The 22,436-nt window shown below is 45.2% G+C and overlaps 1 protein-coding gene across 2 annotated transcripts in view; it reads left to right on the forward strand.

Moving 5' to 3' along the window:
• Window positions 1-22,436, forward strand: part of NOD2 (nucleotide binding oligomerization domain containing 2) — a 75,843-nt gene that overhangs the window by 9,140 nt on the left and 44,267 nt on the right. For both annotated transcript variants that reach the window (XM_029608524.1, XM_029608523.1), the window contains exon 4: window positions 16,790-18,581. In XM_029608524.1, the coding sequence (XP_029464384.1) occupies window positions 16,790-18,581 (1,792 nt within the window). The remainder of the gene's footprint in view (window positions 1-16,789; window positions 18,582-22,436) is intronic.

Below are 22,436 nucleotides of genomic sequence, written 5' to 3' on the forward strand. Positions count from 1 at the left end.
TGCACATCGGTGAAGATTTGATGTTATTTGGAGTGAGGAAAGGACCACAAAGACGAGATCTGTACAATGTACTCTCGCTCTAGCTTGAGAGTAGTTAGGTAGAGAGTGCATCAAAGTAGGTTGAGAATATGTTGTCCAGCTCTTGTCTTTGTGTATCTTTCCTCGCTCCAAATCTTCACTGATGTGCACTGTGCTGTTCGTACCTCTCTGTGTGTGTGTAAAAGTGCCCCCCCAAACCTCACCCCGAGTTACTAGTTGCTGCTCCGGCACTGGTATTAAACAGTGGACTAATGTGTGCCTCTCCAGAGAGTCCATGTCTCTGTCTCCTCCCCCCCCCCCCCCCCCCCGGGATTTTCGATTGTAAGCATGAATCCCGTTTTGGGGCATAACACCAGGAAAAAAAAGGTGTGGTGTAGATCCGGTGCTAAAACCCACGATAACGTGTTACGCTGTCGCATGCAACGCTAAGCGCCCCTCATTTTAATTTACTCTGTCCAAACTCCTCCCATTCGGGAAACATTTTTAAAATTTGCAAACGCATCTCTCAGTGCGTTATTTATCGCGGGTGTTAGGGCCCTAACGCGATTTGATAAATGACCCTGTTAGATTGTAAGCCCTCTGGGGATAGGGAAATCCCTACAGTACCTGAATGTAATCTGCTCTGAAGTGCCGAAAAGCCTGATATATAAAAATCGGATAAATAAATAGTGTGACCTCGCTTAATATCCTTGGATGCATCCTGTCCACTCCCCTGGCTTTATCCACTCTCATTATTTGCATTGACACATTACTGTACTCCATACTGATAGTTTACGAAGGCTTTTAAAGTGGAGCTTCAGCATTTTTATCTGCCTGTAAATTTCTTTTCCTGAGATAACAGGTTTTCACCTTTTCGTTTTTATGGCATGAGCTATTTTGGTAATGCAGAAGTAACATTATCACAGTTGTAAATACAGAAACACTTCATTTTGATTTTTTGAAATGAAAGGATCTTGAATGGCTGATTTGTCTTTGCAGAGTGATTCTGAATTCTTTCCCTTTTGTAGCTGAGTACATTTTTTTGATGTGGTAGCTGTTGAAAAGCTCTTATTTTTATAGGTACAAGACTAGGGGGAATAAAATCCATATGCAGTGCTTGCCCGTGTACGCCTTGCTAACTTAGATTTTTTTTTAGTTGCTGTTTTTAGCACTGTACATCAGGGGTGGCCAGCTCTGTTCCTCAAGAGCCACATATACAGGCCTGGCTTTCAGGATATCCACAGTCCATGCATATTCATTGTGGATATCCTGAAAGCCAGGCCTGTTTGTGGCTCTTGAGGACCGTGAGTTGGCACCTCGGCTGTAAATCAAACTGTGGAGAAAGGACTGTGGTTATGGACTGGATTATCAAAAGCGCCAGGACTCGTGTCCTAAAACTGAAGTTAAAATAGTTGTAGCATGCATGTCTTAAAATGCCATTTAACTTCCAGCACATGCTTAACAAAAAAAAATTCTCCGTAGCATGTACATATTAATATGCATGCTGATTAAATAGCACGTGAATCCTGCTCCAGATGTAAATGTACATACCCTAAACTGAATAAGTGCAGACCTTTTTCCTCATGGCCCAGCATTCTTGCTGCAAACTTACTTTTATATAAGCCTGGCACATGGTGCTGGCTGGCAGTGTTGAAAGCAGGAAAGTGCCTGAACCTCAGAAGAGGAAGTGAAAGACGAGAAGAGACTTCCAGGAGAGGGGGGGGGGGGGGGAAGCCCCAGACCACAAGTTGTGCCTCTGTTGTCTTGTAAGGAGACACAGGTGGGTAGAGGCAGAGGATCGGAGCCCGGGGAAGTGATGGCCTCATCCTGAAATTTGCCGTGCCTGACCCAGCTCCTCACATGATATCCAGTAATGAGGGTCTGCGAGTAGGACTGGCATCAGGTGGTACATTCACCCCACTGAAGTCGGGGAGGAAACTCTTCCTGCTTGGACTCTGCAGCAGTTTCTGACCATCCCCCCCCCCCCCCCTGAATTGTTGGGGGACCAGGACCATCCTTTGCCCTGTGGGTGCCCTGAGCTGTGACACGGTCCTCCTTACACACCTTTCCAGGTATCATCGTCTGGATGGGTAAGCCTGGGAGGACTCAACTTTTGCACGTGCGGTTTTGACAGGACCGCGGGCAGCCTCCCGCCCTATTCGGGAGTAGCTTGGGTACATCCTACTTGACTGGATGCTAAGAAATGAGAAATTACTACTTACCTGACGGTTTCCTTTTCTTTAGGACAGTCTGATGAATCCAGCTTCCCTCCCTTGGCTGCCATATGATCGCCTAATGATCCTCCTGTGTGCCTACGTGTTACTCCAGTCCCTAGACTAGTGTTATTACATTCTTGTCTGAGCTCAATGTTGCCTGTTGGCTGAGGATTGCAGTGGTTATCTGTTTTTCATCAAGTGTTTTGCTAGTCTGTCCACAGTTGGCTTTTGAAGAGAATACTGGTGGGCTGAGGTCGCTTCAGGAATATATGTACTGTGATGTTAGCTTGTTCATCTCCATCTGCTGGTAGAGGTGCATAAGCCACTTGTTCTGGATTCATCTGACTGTCCTAAGGAAATTGCCAGGTAAGTAGTAATTGATTGTGCCTTGGAGCCTAGAGGGTGTTGTGGGCACCATGAGAACATAAGACTCGCCATTGTGGGTCAGCTCAAAGATCCATCAATGCAGTATCCTGTTTCCAACAGAGGCCAATCCAGGTCACAAGTACCTGGCAGGATCCCAAGGGGTAGAGAGATTCCAAGCTGCTTATCCCAAGGATAAGCAATGGATTTCTGCAACTCTACCTTAATAATGGTTTATGGACTTTTCCTCCAGGAACTCATCTTAAACCTTTTTTAAATGCAGCTGCAGTAATAGCTTTCACCACATCCTCTGGCAAAGAATTCCAGAGCTTAATTATATATTGAGTAAAGAAATATTTTCTCTTAATTTTAAATGTATCACCTAGGAACTTCATTGTGTGTCCCCTGGTCTTTGTACTCTTTGAAAGTGTAAACAACCGATTTCACATTCCCACTCCACGCCTTATTTTACAGACCTCTTATTGTATCTCCCCTCAGCCATCTTTTTTTCAAGCTGGAGAAACCTAACCTCTTTAGTCCTTCCTCACAGGGGATCTGTTCCATCCTCTTTATCATTTGTCACCCTTCTCTGTACCTTTTCTAATTCTGCTATATCTTTCTTGAGATGTGGTGACCAGAGCTGCATACAATGCTCAAGATGAGGTCGCACCATGGAGCAATACAAGGCATTATGATATTCTCTGTTTTATTCTCCATTCCTTTCCTAATAATCCCTAGGTTCCCTGTACGTACCAGGATCAGTCCCCTGTCCAGCAGATGGAGTCAGAACAGAATTTTGGGAGAGGTTCTATATGACCTCATCACCCTGGTCTCTAACTTCAGTATTGTTCTGACTCCAGCAGATGAGAGCAGGGAACCCAGAGTTCCCCACTTTGGTAGCTTAGTTTTTTCTCTAGGCTCTTTTCTTTTTAAAGTATTAAGGGATCAAGTAAGGGAGTGTTTTATTATTATTAAATTTAGAGAAGCTTTATTAGCACTGTTAGTACTCTGGAAAAAAAAAAATTCCTTCACTGGAGCTTGCTGACAGGCCTGCCTTCTCTTCTTCTTTGCATTCTCTTTCCCTCTCGGGGGTATTAGTACTGGGGTAAGTGTGTTTTATTTTTTTCCTCAGGTAGACATTTTTCTTATTTTTTACTTCGAAGCTTTCATTGGGGTGTACGCTGGTGGTGCCAGCTCCTCCCCCCCCCCCCTCAACGGACATTATTGCTTACCTGCGGCCCCGCGACGTTTCAATTCCCCGGGACCGCCAGCTACCGAGAGGGACTATTCCTCGGTGGTTCTTCGGGTTAGCGGGGGCAGCTGGTTCTTTTGAGCACAGGCTTTTGCGCGAGGGAGTTTGCCGCGCTTGCAGTCATTTTCTTCTTCCCCTCACCGGGTCAGATGCCGCGTTCCGCGGCTTGCGTTTCCTGCGGCCGGCAGGGAGAAAACCTATCTTCTGAGGGGAAGTGCTCAGGCTGCCTTCCCGAAAGGGAAGCCAGCCCTCCAGCGGGGGACGTTAGCGGCGGTTCAGACCGCGCAGCAAGGAAGCGGCAGGCCCCATTCCCACTGAGCGCGGGAACGGCGGCCATTTTGGAATTCAACTCTGAGGGGGAAATGTCTGAGGAGGATTCCCTGTTTACCTCAGCGCCGCTTCCAAGAACATCTTCGAACAAATTAGAGACTGGACACCGGGAGGGGGAACCCCCGGGGGTCTCTACCGGCGGAGTACCTTCTTTTTCCCCCGAATTTATTGTTTTAATGCACAAAGCCTTTCTGCAATACCAGGATGCACCGCTGGATCTCCCGGGACCCACGCCCCCCAAGATGGTACGTTTGTCAGCCCCTCTGGGGGGACCTTCCTCTCAAACTACAGCTCAACCTTCGGGAGGCAATCCTGAACCCTCCAAGAGCAATTTTCTGCCCCCTAGACCCCTCGTTGACGGTCAGGGGGGGATCCCTTCGGGGGATACTTCAGGGGATGATCCCACCTTAGCAGCTCCAATGGAAGGAGATGACCCGAGGGTTCTCCGCATTTTTCAACCTGAAGAATTAGAGGATCTTATTCCTCACATTTTGAGAGAAATGGACATCGACCCTCCTCCGGAACCGGTCGGTCCGGATCCTAATGTCAAAAAGGGAGACCCTCTATTAGCGGGGCTTCGGCCCCTGGCTAAAGCTTTTCGTACTCATCCTTCTTTTCTCCAGCTCATTTCCCGGGAGTGGGATACCCCTGAGGTGACCCTCAGGGTCAGCAGGGCTATGGAGAAGCTCTATCCCCTACCACAAGATTTTCTGGATATCCTAAAAGTTCCTGCAGTGGATTCGGCGGTTTCGGCGGTTACAAAACATACTACCATCCCTGTCACGGGTGGGACCGCCTTGAAAGACACCCAGGATAGAAAACTAGAAGTGTACCTCAAGAGAGTTTTTGAGGATTCGGCATTGGGGATGCGGGCAGCTATTTGTAGCGCCTTGGCACAGAGAGCGGGTCTAAGATGGGTACAACAACTTCTCACTTCGCAGGAATTGCCAGAAGCGGAAGGCCAACAGGCGGACCGACTGGAGGCCGTCCTAGCTTATGGGGCAGATGCCTTTTATGACCTCCTCAGGGTCCTTGCGCGCTCCATGGTGGCGGCGGTCTCGGCTCGGCGTCTCCTGTGGCTTAGGAACTGGTCGGCAGATGCCTCTTCTAAGACACGCCTAGGGTCTCTTCCCTTCAAGGGAAGGTTCCTTTTCGGTGAGGATCTGGACCAAATTATCAAGTCCCTCAACGAGAACGCTGTTCACAAACTCCCTGAAGACCGTCCGAGGACTTTGAGGTCCTTCTATTCCTCAGCTAGGTATACTGCCAGAATTCAGCGGAAGACCCGGGCCACGTGTCGTCAAACTCCTCGTAATCCGTCATATCGTTCAGGTTCTTGGAACCGGCCCTTTCGTGGGCGCCGTTCCGGTAGGGGGGGATAGGGACGGAGCTCAGCTAATTCCACCTCCCTCAAGACTACCCAATGATGCCAGGCGGAGCCACGATCCGATCCCCAAAGTGGGGGGCCGGATTGCCCTTTTTTACGAGGAGTGGGTCCAGCTGACATCGGACCAGTGGGTCTTAGACATTCTAAAGCACGGCTACGCGTTGGAATTTGTCCATCTGCCCAGAGACAGGTTTCTCTTCTCTCCATGCGGTTCCCGTTCCAAACAACTGGCAGTTCGTCACACTCTCAACCGGCTCTGCGCCCTCGGAGCAATAGTGCCGGTTCCCGCCTCAGAGTTGGGTCGCGGTCATTACTCCATCTACTTCGTGGTACCGAAGAAGGAGGGTTCTTTCCGTCCTATTCTGGACCTCAAGACGGTGAACAAGTTTCTACAGGTTCCTCGTTTTCGTATGGAAACCCTTCGTTCGGTTTTGGCAGCGGTACATCAGGGCGAATTTTTGGCGTCGTTGGATCTCACAGAAGCCTACCTTCATATTCCTATCTGCAGGGAGCATCAGCGCTACCTCAGGTTCAAGATTCTGGGTCGTCATTTCCAGTTCCGCGCCTTGCCGTTCGGCCTGGCCACGGCGCCCCGGGTATTTACAAAAATCATGGTGGTGGTGGCGGCGGCTTTGCGCCGAGAATGCATTCTAGTCCATCCTTACTTGGACGATTGGCTGATTCGAGCAAAGTCCTTGAAACAAGGCTGTCAAGCAGTCAGCAGAGTACTTCGACTACTCCAGTCTCTCGGTTGGATTGTCAACTATGCCAAAAGCCATCTAGTTCCCTCTCAGTCCTTGGTGTTTTTGGGGGCACGTTTCGACACAAGGGAGGGCATGGTGTTCCTCAAGCAGGAAAGAGCACAGGCTCTCCGGGATCAAGTTCTGATTTTATTTATTTATTTATTTATTTATTTTTAATTTTTTTATACCGAAATTCCTGTATGAGATACAAATCAATCCGGTTTACAGAGAACGGGAACTCGCCCGGGGCTTGTCTGGCCAGGGCTTTTTACATTAAAACATTAAGTTTACATTTAAAACATTAAACTTACATAACATTGCATTGAAACTTTGAAACTTTTTACATTGAAGACGTTAAACATGGCTTATTTACATTAACAGATAAACATAGAATTACTGTTGAATAAACAGCTCAGAGTAAGTAGCTCCGATCCTGGTTACATTATAGGTCTGGGAACGCAAGTCTAAAGAGCCAAGTTTTTAGTTGTTTTTTTCTCGTCTCTACTGGAACCCATGGTGTGGGATTATCTGCAGCTACTAGGAACCATGGCCTCCACTATTGATCCTGTACCGTGGGCTTTCGCTCATCTGCGTCCTCTGCAAAAAGCCCTACTATCCCGATGGAAACCAGCGTCGCGGGACTATCGGGTGCTCCTTCCAATTCCGAGGGAAACCCTAGACAGTCTTCAGTGGTGGCTGGACCCTCAAAACCTAGCCCGGGGATTCTCCTTGGAGGTCCCGGATTGGATTGTTGTCACCACAGATGCCAGCCTTGTCGGCTGGGGGGCTGTCTGTCAAGAGAGTTCACTTCAAGGCCGGTGGACAATGGTACAGTCACGATGGCCCATCAATCAGTTGGAGACCAGAGCGGTTCGTCTAGCTCTCAAAGGGTTTCTCCCTCGAGTGCATCACAGGGCGGTTCGGATTTTATCGGACAATGCGACCAAGGTGTCCTACATCAATCGTCAGGGAGGCACGCGAAGTCTCCAAGTCTCCTTGGAAGCGGACAAGTTGATGCATTGGGCGGAACGACATCTCTTGCGTCTCGCAGCCTCCCACATCGCAGGCGTGGAAAACGTGCAGGCAGACTTTCTCAGTCGACAGCGCTTGGATCCAGGGGAGTGGGAATTATGGGACGAAGCGATGAATCTGATAATCTCTCGCTGGGGGCGCCCTCACCTAGACCTCATGGCCACCGCAAGCAATGCAAAGGCCCCACGCTTCTTCAGCCGCAGAAGGGAGCATGGAGCGGAAGGGGTCGACGCTCTAGTTCTTCCATGGCCAAGGCACGTTCTCCTATACGTTTTTCCTCCATGGCCTCTGGTGGGAAAGGTAATACGGAGGATAGAGATCCATCAAGGTCCGGTGATTCTGGTAGCCCCAGAATGGCCCCGTCGTCCCTGGTTTGCGGACCTTCTTCTCTTAGCTACGCAAACTGAGACGACAAGGTTACCAAGAAGAAGTCATTTCGACTCTACTGCGGGCGCGCAAACAGTCTACTTCGGTAACTTATATCCGGGTCTGGAAGGTATTCGAGACTTGGTGCGGGTCGCATGATATTCAGCCCTCTAACGCGTCGGTCCCTCAGATTCTTTCGTTCCTACACGAGGGGCTGAACTTGGGCCTCGCGTATAACTCTGTTCGAGTTCAGGTGGCGGCTCTAGGTGCGTTCTTACATTCCGGGACGGACTCGCTTCTTTCTTCCCATCCGGATGTTGTTCGTTTTCTTAAGGGGGTTAAACATTTAAACCTCCATTACGTTCTCCTTGTCCATCTTGGAATCTGAACTTAGTCCTGAGGGCACTTAGTGGTCCACCTTTTGAACCCCTGCGTAACTCCTCTCTCAAGGATCTCACCTTCAAGACTATTTTTCTAGTGGCAATTAGTTCGGCGCGACGGATATCGGAGCTTCAGGCGCTATCCTGTCGAGAGCCCTACCTCCGTTTCTCCACGGAAGGGGTGTCTTTGCGCACGGTTCCATCTTTTCTTCCTAAGGTGGTTTCGGCTTTTCATCTTAATCAGTCGGTAGATTTACCTTCTTTTGAGGCGAACGAGTCTAGGGAGCTACGCAAGCTGGATGTAAAAAGGTGTTTGATGCAATATCTGCACGTTACGAATGATTTCCGTACATCTGATCATCTTTTTGTTCTTTGGTCGGGCCCTAGAAAAGGTCAAATGGCGTCCAAGACTTCCATCGCTCGTTGGTTAAAAGGAACAATCGTTGGCTCATATATTGGAGTCGGTAAACAACCTCCTCTAGGGGTTAAAGCTCATTCTCTCCGTGCACAGGCGGCGTCCTGGGCGGAAAATAGCGCAGTCTCACCTCAGGAGATATGTAGAGCAGCGACTTGGAAGTCGTTACATACCTTTGCGAGGCATTATCGCCTGGATGTTCAAGCGCCTCCAGGCGGTTCTTTCGGAGATAGTTATTCGAGCAGGGCTCTCCACAGCCCGCCCATAGGAGGGAAGCTTGGGTACATCCCACCGTCTGGACTGATCCTGGTACGTACAGGGAAATGAAAATTATTCCTTACCTGCTAATTTTCGTTCCTGTAGTACCATGGATCAGTCCAGACACCCTTCCCCTTCCATTGCCTTAACGTTCTCCTATACCCCTACCCCCTCCTCTCCTTTCCCCTCCTCGCTACCCCCTTCCCTTTCTCCCTGCCCCTACATTTAATATTATTATTGTAAATAATTTCATATGTTAAGTTCTTAAGGGTACATGCATCCTTTACATCCTGATGCATACCTACTCTTAACATGCATAATCATCATCCAGTTCGTTTTACAAAGTTGTATCCTTGCTCGTTGACTCTCTCTATCCTTGTTCCTAGTTCATTGTAATATCGTTGACTCTCTCTATCCTCGTTCATTGTAATTTCCTTTCTCAGTTAAATGTGAACCGACATGATGTGTCCTACGAATGCCGGTATATAAAAATTGTTAAATAAATAAATAAAATAAATAAATTTGAAGATATTATTGGGTGGGTCACCTCTGCTCGACTATCCTCTCCTGGCTTTTCTGATTTTCTTTTGCCAGGGTCTGTTATTTATCAGTTCTGCCTTTTGGCAAGTTCCATATTACTGTTAATGTTGAATTTCAATACAGTTTGTAATTTTCTACGGAATATTTACTTGATCCCTCTGTTATTTTCGGTTTGGCTTGGCTAGACTAGATACTGAAGTTAGAGACCAGGGTTATGAGGTCATATAGAACCTCTCCCAAAATTCTGTTCTGACTCCATCTGCTGGACAGGGGACATAACCCACCGTCTGGACTGATCCATGGTACTACAGGAACGAAAATTAGCAGGTAAGGAATAATTTTCATATTCTATTTGCTGCCTTGGCTGCTGCTGCTGCCCACTGAGCAGAAGATCCTTTTCCCGAATGGAGACTCCTAATGTGGAATCTTGCATCTTGTAGCCATAATTTGGGGTACTCTTCCCTAAGGGCATCACTCTGCATTTATCCACGTAAAATTTCACTTGCCCAGTCTCCCAGTTTTGCAATGTCCTCTTGTGATTTAACAACTTTGAATAATTTTGTGTCCTCTGCAAATTTGATCACGTTTTTCAGGTTGTTTTATAAAGATATTAAAAAGCAGTGGTCCCAGAATAGATCCTCTGGTCGCTCTATCTATTCACCTTTTCTCCTTTGGGAAAATTTACCATTTAGCCCTATTCTCTGTTTTCTATCTTTTAACCAGCTGGCAATCCACAATAGGAGAGACTGCCCCCCTGTCCTATGACTTTTTAAAAAAAATTTCCTGGTGTCTCTCATGAGGGACTTTTGTCAAACGCTTTCTGGAAATCCAGATACACCGTATCAACTGGCTCACCTTCTTCCACATGTCTGTTTATACCCTCTCCTCTAAGCCATCCGGTATTAAAGGTGTGCTGAAGGGGGGAGGGGTTGGGTAAAGGGAGCAGCATTCACCACATCAACTTTAACAGTTTTTTTTTTTTTTGGTTTAACAATAGGGCTGCCCCTAGATGTGGCAGGGAGTGGGCAGGACTGTCCGCAAGACCTCTAGGGGAGGTTACACACGTGGGGGTGGGGTCAGTCGGGTTGATATGGCCCTTTTTAACAATATGGTGGCCCCGGGGCGAAGGACCCGGCCTTGTGCAGCGTCTGAGGCCTCTGCACACACAAGGAGAAAATACTTCAGGGGTTTACTAAGCTGCGGGACCTCCCGGGGGTAAATACCACATCTTAGTAAGTGACCCCTAAGGTTTGTACCTTTTTTTTTTTTTGGCAATGGAAAGTAAAGTGACTTGCCCACATTCCCAAGGAGGCCTGCGTAGGATTTGAACCCTGGGCCTTCCCTGCTTCTCATACTGCCGCTCCTAAGGTACTCCTTCATTTCTGGTTCTGTTCTGCTCGGCCCAGTCTATCCCATGCCTTCCTTGAAGGTGTGATTCATGGTAAACTGAACTATATGGCAAGTGTTTGGTGAAGAGATCCATCAGCGTAAACAGCTGTTAAACATATTACTGTGAATTATTTAATCCTTCTGCAAACGGATGTGGAGCTTTTCTCATTTTGACTGTCAGATTCTGACCTTTATCTGCAACTGATTCTTGCCAGGAACTATAGAGCAAAATGAATCCTATTACGTAGCCTTAATTCCTTCTTGATCTCAGGTGCTTTCGCCGGATAATTGTTAAATAATAGTGCATGCTTGCTATCGTATTCTAATATTTATTTTTTAGATTTATACACTCCCGTTTAAATGTGCTTTGTCTCTCTAGTTGAGTACGTGGGCGATGACTGGAAGTGATAGAGCAGCATTTCTCTGTATTCTGATCCTCTGCTCCTATTATACTTTAATTGGATTATCTCCTACTGGCAAACCCAAGTTTTACAGGGAGCCAAGATTCACAGATCAGTACCAATTTTCCATCTTTCATAGACTCCAGGAGACCAATTATTCTAACATTGTTGTGCCTTCCTCGATTTTCTCGATTCTTTATTCCTTTTTTTTTTTAGACAGCATTCTATTTTTCTAATTCTCCCGTGCGTTCTTGTAAAGTGTCACTTAAGTCCTCTTGAGCCAAAATTCTGTTCTCGGTCTCACTTACAGCACGGGGCTCAAACCTTTCCTTTACCCAGTCAATCGACTGTGATCTTGACAGTCTGGCTGTTGCTGCTTTATCTTATTGCTTCTTCTGAAAGCAGCATCCGGTTTTTCTCAGGGTCTCTTGCAATTTTTGTTTAGGTCTCCTTTTGCTTTTCTTTAGGTGTCTTATGATTTTTGAAGACAGTTCAGGGGGGGTTCTTTGCCTACAAACTTACCCATGGCTCATAGCAAGACTTTGCCACTCAATGTCCACTTCTCTTGGATCATCATTGGATGTCCATCTCTCTTCCCCCCCCCCCCCCCCCAATTATACAGAATTGCTCTTCTGCTGTCATTAAGCTCTGGAATTGGGTAGGGGCAACGCACCGAGCAGGCCTATGCTGCAATCTCAGCTTGAACTAAGAGCAAGAAGTTAGGAATGCTTGCCCACACATTAGTCACTGCACTGCCTCATTTAAATATGCTCAAGATCACTTTTTAATCTCTTTGCACATGATGCAAAGAGAAAAAGTATGGCATTCTCAAGCTGCTACTCTAAAACCCAATTTCCTGTAGATAAAAAAAAAATCACATCTGCTAAATCTGTAAACTTGAAAAGAAATTGAAACCAACTGGAAAAAAAATAAAGCAATTGGGGAAAGGAGCATCTACATAATTATGCTCACAGCCCTGGAAACTATGAAGGCATCTCTCAATGACCAATTGATGAGGATGTGGCAAAGAGAACATGGATAGATTGCTAAACTATGTCTATTTTCCTATGTTTAGCAATCAGCTGGACCTTTTATCAGTGAATTAACACCTTCATATGCTTAACAGGTTGTCAGCTACTTATAAGAGCCACCTGTACATAACCCACATCTGCCTCAGAGGAGATGCACCAGAAGAAAAGTTAATGACCATGAAGACTCCACTTTCAGGGGGAGCGCATACCCTGTAGGGAAGGGTGGCCTGTCTGTTCCAGAAGCCAAGATTTTAGCCAGCCTTCAAGCTTCAGGAATGCAGAGGCTCCACTAGCTACTGGCAAGCGTGGACCAAGTACAGAAAGGACCAGAAGCGCAGCAAGATGGGGAAGTAAAAGATAGGAGGACTCCTCATATACCATATCTTCTACAGTTCTATGGGAAGCATTCTTAAATGACTAATAATGTGTGGCAGCATTGTGGTGCAAGCCCAGACTTCTGTCAGTAGCACTGGAATGGCAGACAGACAGAGAAGCTCAATACAAGGGAACTGAGGTTTAGCCAGGATGAAGGGGGATATGATAGAGGTCTTTAAGATCATGAGAGGTCTTGAACGAATAGATGTGACTCTGTTATTTACACTTTCGAATAATAGAAGGACTAGGGGGCATTCCATGAAGTTAGCAAGTAGCACATTTCAGACTAATCGGAGAAAATTCTTTTTCACTCAATGCACAATTAAGCTCTGGAATTTGTTGCCAGAGGAGGTGGTTAGTGCAGTTAGTGTAGCTGGGTTCAAAAAAGGTTTGGATAAGTTCTTGGAGGAGAAGTCCATTAATGGCTATTAATCAAGTTTACTTGGGGAATAGCCACTGCTATTAATTGCATCAGTAGAATGGGATCTTCTTAGTGTTTGGGTAATTGCCAGGTTCTTGTGGCCTAGTTTTGGCCTCTGTTGGAAACAGGATGCTGGGCTTGATGGACCCTTGGTCTGACCCAGCATGGCAATTTCTTATGTTCTTAGCTACTCTTTCTGTGCAGGCATGTACATACAGTATAGGGAATAAATGGCAGTGAATTTTGTCTTGGTTAGACAGCTTGCATGCAGCTTGTCTGCAGTTTCTTGAATAAGATGATTTGTCTAAACAATGGTCTTCAAATGTGGATAATAAGAGTATAGGCAGAGGAAATATTTATAGTCCAGCATTATAACAATTTGTATTGCTGCAGGATAGATATATTTGTCACATCTTAAATCCCATTTTTGAGTGTTTTGGATCAGTGTTTTCCAACTAAGTTGTTGGGTTGCGTCAGATTTATGGTCCATGCAGTAAGCAATATTCTAGAGCTACTTGATATACTGTAAGACAAGATAATTGATCTTGTGTTGCTATCTTGGTAGCATGATGGGCCAAATAGAGTGGAATGCAGAACTTAAAAAAATCCTGAAGTGTCGAGGGGATCCAAGATGGCCGCCCTGTAGGAAGGACGCGTGCAGCTCTGCTCCGCGGGTGACTACTTGAAATTGCCTTTCTTTAGCGATTTTTTTTCCTATTTTGTTTACCATGCCACACACAAAAAGAAAGGCAAAACTGAAGCCTTCCTTTTCTTCTACTCCTTTGTTGGACTTCAGACAACCACGGATTGAGTCGCTGCTTGCAGGTTCAGTGAGAAGCCAGCCGGCAGGAGGAAATGCGGAAACGCCCGATGCAGAGCAGGCATTGGGAGTTCAGGTGGAGGAACTATACCTCAGTTCCGGCGCACCAGATCCCCCAGAACCACCATCCAAAATTTTCAGCTTATCCGGAGAGGCCACGGCAGAATGGCTGGAGGGCAAAATGGCAACAGAGAAGACAGCTGTCCCGAGAGAGGACGCAAGAGAAGCGTTCCTTTCGGTGAGCAAAGGTGAGAGGGGCTCCGGGGACCTGGAAGCCATGAATATCCCGGCGGATGGTAAGCCTGGGGCACCTGAGGCAACAGGGAGGAAAAACCCGGGAATACAAGTAACTGGTATGGTTCCTTTGATTAAACCCCAAGAGATAACAGATATGATTTGGAATATGCTTCTATCAATGGATTCCTCTATAAAAACTTTATCGAGTTTATTGAAAGAAAATTTACAGCATTCTAAGATTGCAGATGAAAAAATTACTGCTTTAGAAAAGAAGGTGGCAGAGAATGTATAATCTATTAACGATATAAAAGAAGTCCAAAATAATTTGATAAAATCAGAGACTATATCTTATAATAGGATTGAGAGAATGGAAAATGAGAGCAGAAAGGTTAACCTGAGGATTTTGAATTTTCCGAAGATGAAAGGTCTATCACCTCATGATTTTGTTCAAAAGTTATCTTAAAGATATTTTGAAATATCCTGAAGAAGCGATACCTGCAATTTCAAAAATATTTTATTTTCCTGGGGTTAAAGAAAAAAAAGCCAGAAAATATTCAACAAATTCAAAATGGGAAAGAAGAGTCTTTGAACGCTACTGCGCGCCTTGAAATGACTTTGGACACTGTAATTGCTACAAGGGAAACCCTGATAGTTTCATTTGTATTTATTTCAGAGAGAGACACTGTTTTGAGAGATTTTCTTAGGAATCAGGAGTTAATATTTCATGGATACAGAATCTGGAGTTTTTTTGCAGATGAGATCTGAAGTCATTAATAGGGGCGCAAAATTTATTTTGCGTTTTCCTTGCAAATGTATTTTGATTTATCGTGATTCCAGGTATATTTTCTTAGAACCAGCTCGGTTACGAAGTTACCTGGATTCTCATTCCTGAAATTTGTCTCAGGTGTTGGTAAATATTAGTTCTCTTGAACCACTTCTACAGGGAAGTTTTGTAAGTTAGAATTTTTCTTATTATTAACTGCTCATTGTTAATTTAAGATCCCCGTTTACCTATAATTATTTCAGATAACTAGAAGGTATTTCTAGATTTGTTTTTTCTTTTTCTCGTTTTATTAATACGAGAGTATTACTGTTTTAAGTTATCTGTTTTCTGGAACAAATGTTCTGTATATTTGTTTAAAATTCAATAAAAAAAAAAAAATCCTGAAGTGTCAAGTCTAGAGGCTTTTCTTATATGTACAGTAAGAAAATAGTGCAATGGAGCACTACTTAGCCGGATAAGTGGCAGCTGCTATATGCAGCTGCCCGCCACTAAGCTCGAGAAGTCCTTACTTATCTGGCTAAGTGGTGCTGAATTTTGATCTCATTATGTTCTATTCTCTTTTCCTTTCTGAATAATTCCTAACATTTTATTAGCTTTTTTTGACCACTATTGCACACTGAGCTGAGAGTTTCAATGCAAGAGGAGCTGCCAGAATTTGCATCCCATTAAAACATTCTGCTCTGACCTTAGGCAGGCCTACAATGGCTTACGTGCTCATACCCGTCTTTATTTAGACTCTGGTAGCTCTTAGATCGGACTATATTAGTTTCTGTTCAAGGCTATAACTCTGAGGAGGAGCACTACTGCACTGAGGCAATCTCCATTATAATCCCAGCTTCCATAAATAGTAGCCGTAGTGCCCCATAATTACTTATCCAGCTAAGTGGTAGGTGGGAAATGGGCATTTCAGGGAGGAGATGCTTATCTGCTAAATAACCGATAATTTAAATATTGCTACTTAAGTTAACCAGATAAGTCATTATCAAGCAGTTCTAACTTATTTGTGGATATTGAGAAGCATAGCTGTGTTGCTGAATATCCCTTGTAAGTCTTATCTGGCTAACAGATTTTTTTTTTTCTTTTGAGCATCTAACTCAATATTATACCTCTGAATAAATCTTTGGTGAGACCAGGCATTGAATATTGTGTGCAGTTCTGATTGCCTTATTTCACAAAGGATACCGCTGAACTGGAAAAGGCACAGAGAAGAACAACAGAAATGATAAAGGGAACGCTAGGGCTCTTCAGCTTGGAGGGGATATGATAGAAGATTTATAAAATCCTGACTGGGATGGAACAGGTAAATGGGGGAACAGTTGTTTACGTTTAAATATCTCTTGGATTAGGGAATACATCACGGAACTAAATGTTAGCAATTTTAAAACAAATTGGGAGAGTCATTTTTCACCCAATAGACAATTTAAGCAGTAGATGATGATGCGGTCAAGACATAGCCCAGCTGGGTTTTAAAAAGGGTTGAAGAAATTTCTGGTGGGAAAAGTTCATAACCAATGATTCTTAGCCAGAGAGTTGGGGGAAGCTTGGTTGAGTTCTTTGGGATGTGTTGGGTATTTCAGCTAAGCCTGACTGGCCAGCATAGGAGACAGGCCTCAGTGGTCTGTTGATCTGACCCAGCACGGCACAGTTTATGATCTTTATGCAGACCTTAATGAATATTTCCCTTCTTTGCTGAATATCTACTTTTATAACAGTCGCTGTGACAGAGGTGGTTGTTTTTTTGTTTCCACTATTCATCTTCCAAAGTCCAAATCAAATTTGGGTGACCAGAACCCATCCTTTTGAAATTTCTTTAAAGACGTTTTAGTGTGGGTAGCAATAATTATTAATTCTAAGTATTCGTTTTTTATAAGGGGTACAAAGTGAGAGGACATTCATTTTGAACATTCTTCCAGGTTACAGTAATTTGGGACTTGCTTTTCAGATTGTGACTCCATCAAGATAGGTAACAATTGCAGAATCTCCCACAACCAAAACATCATTCTTTTTTTTTTTCTTCAATTCTTTTTCTAGATCCTGCCTGTCTGAAATACCAGAGGAAGTTGAAGACCACCATTTCTGCACAGTCCCGTTTTCTCAGCACGTATGACGGAGCTGGGAATTTATGCCTGGAGGACGTTTACACGGAGAACGTCTTGGAGACGGTGACGAACGCCGGCGGGGCTGCCCCCACCCAGAGCCTCTCGGGACTCGCCGACATCTTTGCTGCCAGCAGCCTTCTGAACAAGGATGCAGACACGGTGCTCGTATCGGGGGAAGCAGGAAGTGGCAAAAGCACGTTGCTTCAACACATGCACCTGTTGTGGGCCACAGGCAAAGCCTTTCCCAACTTTTCGTTTATTTTCCCGTTTAGCTGCAGGCGGCTGCACGGCATCGAAAAGCAGGTTTCCCTGAAAACCTTGCTGTTTGAACACTGCTGTTGGCCTGATCATCACCAAGAAGAGATTTTCCTGTCCGTCCTTGAGCACCCCGACCAGGTGCTGCTGACATTTGACGGCTTTGATGAGTTCAAGTTCGCCTTTGACGAGGAAGAGAGGCATTGCTCTCCTACAGACCCCACCCGGGTCCAGAGCGTTTTTTTCAATCTTATCCAAGGAAACCTGCTGAAGAACGCCACCAAGGTCTTGACCAGCAGACCCAGCGCAATAACGGCCTCGCTTCGGAAGTACGTTCGGAAGGAGGTCACTGTGAAAGGTTTCTCTCAAGAAGGAATTGAATTCTTTATGAAGAAGCACCATAATGATCCTAGGCTTGCACAGCAAATGATAGACTTGGTGAAAGCAAACTCCTCTCTCCATGGCCTCTGTCACATTCCTGTTTTTTGTTGGATAGTTTCTAAATGCCATAAGGAACTCATTCTGAGTAGTTGCTCTCCTCGGACCATAACGGATATGTACCTGCTAATTTTGCAGCATTTCTTGTTGCACAGTGCACACGAAAAGCAGCGTGAGGACAATGTACTGCAAAAGATGTACAGCACGATCAAGCACCTTGGGAAATTGGCTTTTGATGGTTTGGGTTCCTGCTGTTATGTGTTTTCACTCTCGCAGCTTAGAGAAGCTGGGGTAACGGAAGAAGATGTTTCTGCTGGTTTTCTGGTCCTCTCCAAGAGCCTTTCCCCGGATGACGGTGCATCGAACCAACAGTATGAATTTCTTCATATTACTTTCCAGTGCTTTTTTGTAGCATTATATATTACAATGAATGATCAGCTTAGTCCAAGAATGCTTTGTCATTTGTTCAACTATACCAGCAGGAACACAAAAGGATACGCAGGTGACATTTGTTCTCCAGCTTGCTTTTGGCTCGCTGATCAAGAAGAAAATACCCTGTTGCAAAAGGCTGAAGTCCTCAACCTTCAGATAACTGCCACGTTTCTGGCAGGCCTGCTGTCTCGGAAACACTGTGCTTTACTACTTGAATCCTGGCCAAGTGAGAAGTTGCCCAAGAAGCAGCAGTCTGCCAGGAAGTATTTGGTAAAAAGCATACAGAGATATTTTAAATCTATTCCACCTGCTGTGCCTGGTGAGAAGAAAAGCATGCATGCGATGCCAGAATTTATCTGGTTGATAAAGTGCCTTTATGAAATGCAAGATGCCAATCTAGCCAAGTCTGCAATAAGTAAACTTGAAGTTGAACATTTGAAACTGACCTACTGTGGCATAGGTCCGGTCGAATGCACTGCCCTTGCCTTCGTGCTCAAATACCTGAAGAGCCCAGTTGGGCTGCAGTTGGATTACAATTCTGTTGGAGATTTAGGAGTTCAGCAGCTCTTGCCTTGCCTGAATATCTGCCAGGCTCTCTAGTAAGTAACTCGTTTCCGTGCTCTGTGTTGCCAGCTTTTGATAGGGCCATGTCTGAGAGTCCAAGCAGAACGAAGGGATAAAGAGGGGGCAATTCACAGCACACACACATGAGGTGAGGAGGGTAGGTAACCTTTTTTGCTTTAAATGGCTCGGTAACATCAACATATGTATACCTGTTACTTCTAGGTCTCTCTTATGAAATCATACCCATAAGTAAATCTCCAAGGTAGAGAGCTCTTTATCCTTTGAGTTAGCTGTAATAAGTCTGTTCGGCATGAGACAAAGTTAAGCAGACTGAATAGATCCAAATGTTTAACCACTTAACACAGCTCGGGAGTGTTTGCAGAATTTGTGCCTTTTGTCTTTTGGTCCTATCTACTGCCAGGCACAAAATACTAAGAGGGAAAACAGTCCCTTGTAGGAGGAGTTGTTGCATTGTTTTTATTTACAAAAGACTTAAGGGCTTGATTCACCCAATTTGAGGACAGAAACAAGGCTGTAGTTTGTGTGTGTGTGTGTGTGGGGGACTTTGTATTCTGAGCTGGAGTAGAGGCAGTGCAGGAGGGCTAAAAGCAGCAAATTGGGTGATAATGAACTTATAAAAATGCAAGTGGGGTCCCTGCTCCAAGACTCAAAATGCATTAGATCAGGGCCCCCAGTTTCCCCACAGTGCTACAGCAAGCGCTGCATAATTTTGCTGTTTGCCATGGAATCTCAGGAAAGTACCTGGTCTCCTCCTGTTCTAGGCGCTATCGCTGATACGGATCTCCTCCTCGCTTTAACATGACCTGCCTGCCTGCTTCTCTCTAACCCTGTCGATGCTGTGGTGAGTGCCTTCTGTTTGTGCACGTGCAGGCTGCTTCCAGGCATCCCTCTGTGTCCCCCTCACCTCCATGAATGCAGGCCGCCGCAGGTCCCCCTCCCATCTCTTACCTCTCTTTCCTGGCTTTCACGTGGGTCTTCCTCCCTGCTGCCGCTGCTAGAGCATGCAGTTCTGCTGTCTTCACTTTCCACAGCAGCAGCTTCACTCCTCTCCACCATTGCTGTTTTACTTTTAGGCATCAGTAGAGGAGGTGGTGGTGGTAGTAGGAGGCAAGAGTGGGGGTGAGAAGGATGGAAGGGTGAGGATAGAAAGCAGGAAGGAGGAAGACAGAGAAGGATGTGAGGGAGCAATGAGAAAGAAGAGGTGGGGGGGGGATGGGAGGAAAAGATAACATAGAAACAGAAATGACAGCAGAAGAAGACCAATGGCCCATCCAGTCTGCCCAGCAAGCTTTATACTTATGAGAAAAATACTTATCTGTTATTCTGACCACTGAGGTCAGGGCCCATATTGGCAACTTTTAGGTTCTAATTTCCTTCCACCCCCACCATTGATGTAGAGAGCGGTGCTGGACCTGCATCAATGTGAAGTATCAAGCCTAGTTGGTTAGGGGTAGTAGTAGTAACCACCGCAATAAGCAAGCTACTCCCACGCTTATTTGTTTACCCAGCCTTTGCAATTTAGTTCTTGTTGGTTGTTGTCTGAATATAAATCCTCTTTTCTTCATCCCCTGCCATTGAAGCAGAGAGCTGCTTGGATATGCATTGAAAGTGAAGTATCAGGCTAATTTGGGTTGGGGTAGTAACCGCCGCAACAAGCAAGCTACTCCCACGCTTATTTGTGAATGCAGATCCTTTTCCCCACATTTCCTCTTGCCATTGAAGCATAGAGCAATGTTGGAGTCACATTAACCGTGTGTATGTTTATTGAATAAGGGTAGTAGCCATCATTCCCGCAAGGCACCCCCATGTCTCTCCTCGTCATTTCATTCACATCCTCAAGACTTTACTTCATTTCCCCCCTGCCATTGAAGCAGAGAGCTATGCTGGATATGCGTGAAGTATCAGTCTTCCTCCCTTGCCGTTGAAGCAGAGAGCTAACTTGCATTGAAAGTGAAGTAACAGACTTTCTCCCCTGCTGTTTGAAGCAGAGAGCTATGCTGGATAGGCATTGAAAGTGAGTATCAGGCTTATTTGGTTAGGAGTAGTAACCAGCGAACTACTCCCCACATTTTTTGTGACTGGAAATCCTTTTTTTTTTTTTTTTTCCCACATTACTCTAAGCTTCAACGGCAAGAGGTAATGTTGGAGTCGCATTAACCGTGTGTATGTTTATTGAATAAGGGTATTATCACCAGGCAGTAGCTGTCATTCCCGTGAGCCACCCACTCTTCATTCACGTCCTCTAGACTTTTCAGCTTGGAGAAGAGACGACTGAGGGGGGATATGATAGAGGTGTTTAAAATCATGAGAGGTCTAGAACGGGTAGATGTGAATCGGTTATTTACTCTTTCGGATAGTAGAAAGACTAGGGGGCACTCCATGAAGTTAGCATGGGGCACATTTAAAACTAATCGGAGAAAGTTCTTTTTTACTCAACGCACAATTAAACTCTGGAATGTGTTGCCAGAGAATGTGGTTAGTGCAGTTAGTATAGCTGAGTTTAAAAAAGGATTGGATAAGTTCTTGGAGGAGAAGTCCATTACCTGTTATTAATTAAGTTGACTTAGAAAATAGCCACTGCCATTAGTAATGGTTACATGAAATAGACTTAGTTTTTGGGTACTTGCCAGGTTCTTATGGCCTGGATTGGCCACTGTTGGAAACAGGATGCTGGACTTGATGGACCCTTGGTCTGACCCAGTATGGCATTTTCTTATGTTCTTATGGATCCACAGTGTTTATCCCACGCCCCTTTGAAGTCCTTCACAGCGGAGAAAGAGGTACCTAAGAGAAGGAGAGAAACAGAAAAAGAACGTAAAAAGAGAGAACTTAAATGGAGACTTTTTTTTGTTCAATTTCTGTTTGTTTCTTTATCTAGATGCACACAAAGGTGAGAATTATTCTTTTAATAAGGAAATATTTTAAGCTATGTAAATACATATTGGGGAATGTATTTGCAGACTTGTGCAGCGGTGCTGCAGAGCTGTCTATCCCAGGGCTGCTGCAGAAGGCTTTGTACACAAGCCTGAATATCCCCTGTTGGACCTGCAGTTCAGGTGATACCAACCACTATAGAGAAGTGGAGACAGAGGGCAAGAAGCATACTTCACATGCCATCTCACTGTATCTCCTTGTTTCTGAAAATACTTTTTATTTCCCCCCCCCCCCCCCCCCATTCTTGGCTCCGTAGTATTCACAGACATAATTAGTCAGCTAAAAAATTTGCCAGTGCCTTAGCAAATTCCATTGCATGAAGAACTGCTGACATAGAAGATCATCTTGTGCTCAAATGTAAAAATCCCCCATCCTTTTCCCATCTACACCTTCTTCTTTATTCTCCTCCTCCTCCAGCCTGTCCTGTCCATGAAGGGATAGCAAACACAGGACTCTGGCCGTGCGCCTTTCCCTCACACGCACCGCGCAGTCCTCCACACCTGCGTTACAGTCCTGACTTGATAAGCTTGCAGTTCCCTTTCACACATCAGAGCAGGTGGGGGGGGCCTGTGTTTGTTTGCTGGATTGGATATATCGCGTGTGTATAAACAAGCCAAGCAGACTGTGGCTGCTGACCCTCAGCATAGTAATCCCAGCCGTGCAGAAAGGGGATCATTTTCTAACGGTTTAGGTGCCTAACTTAGGAAAGGAAACTGAATTGGCCCCTTTGAAAACTGTGGCTGAGCACCCAAATGTAAGATCCTAATTTCATTAGTGGTGGTTACAGGGGTGGAGAAACTGACTTTCCGTCTTAGATTTTTAACTTGCTGTAGATTCCTAAATCTAGGCAAATAGATTTCTAAGTTTAGGACTGCAATCCAAGTTTTAGGTACTTGTATTTAGCTCGGTTTTCAGCTAGAAACCTAAATCTCTAA

The sequence above is a fragment of the Rhinatrema bivittatum genome, chromosome 7 (genome assembly GCF_901001135.1).
Source record: "Rhinatrema bivittatum chromosome 7, aRhiBiv1.1, whole genome shotgun sequence".
NCBI classification, from domain to species: domain Eukaryota; kingdom Metazoa; phylum Chordata; class Amphibia; order Gymnophiona; family Rhinatrematidae; genus Rhinatrema; species Rhinatrema bivittatum.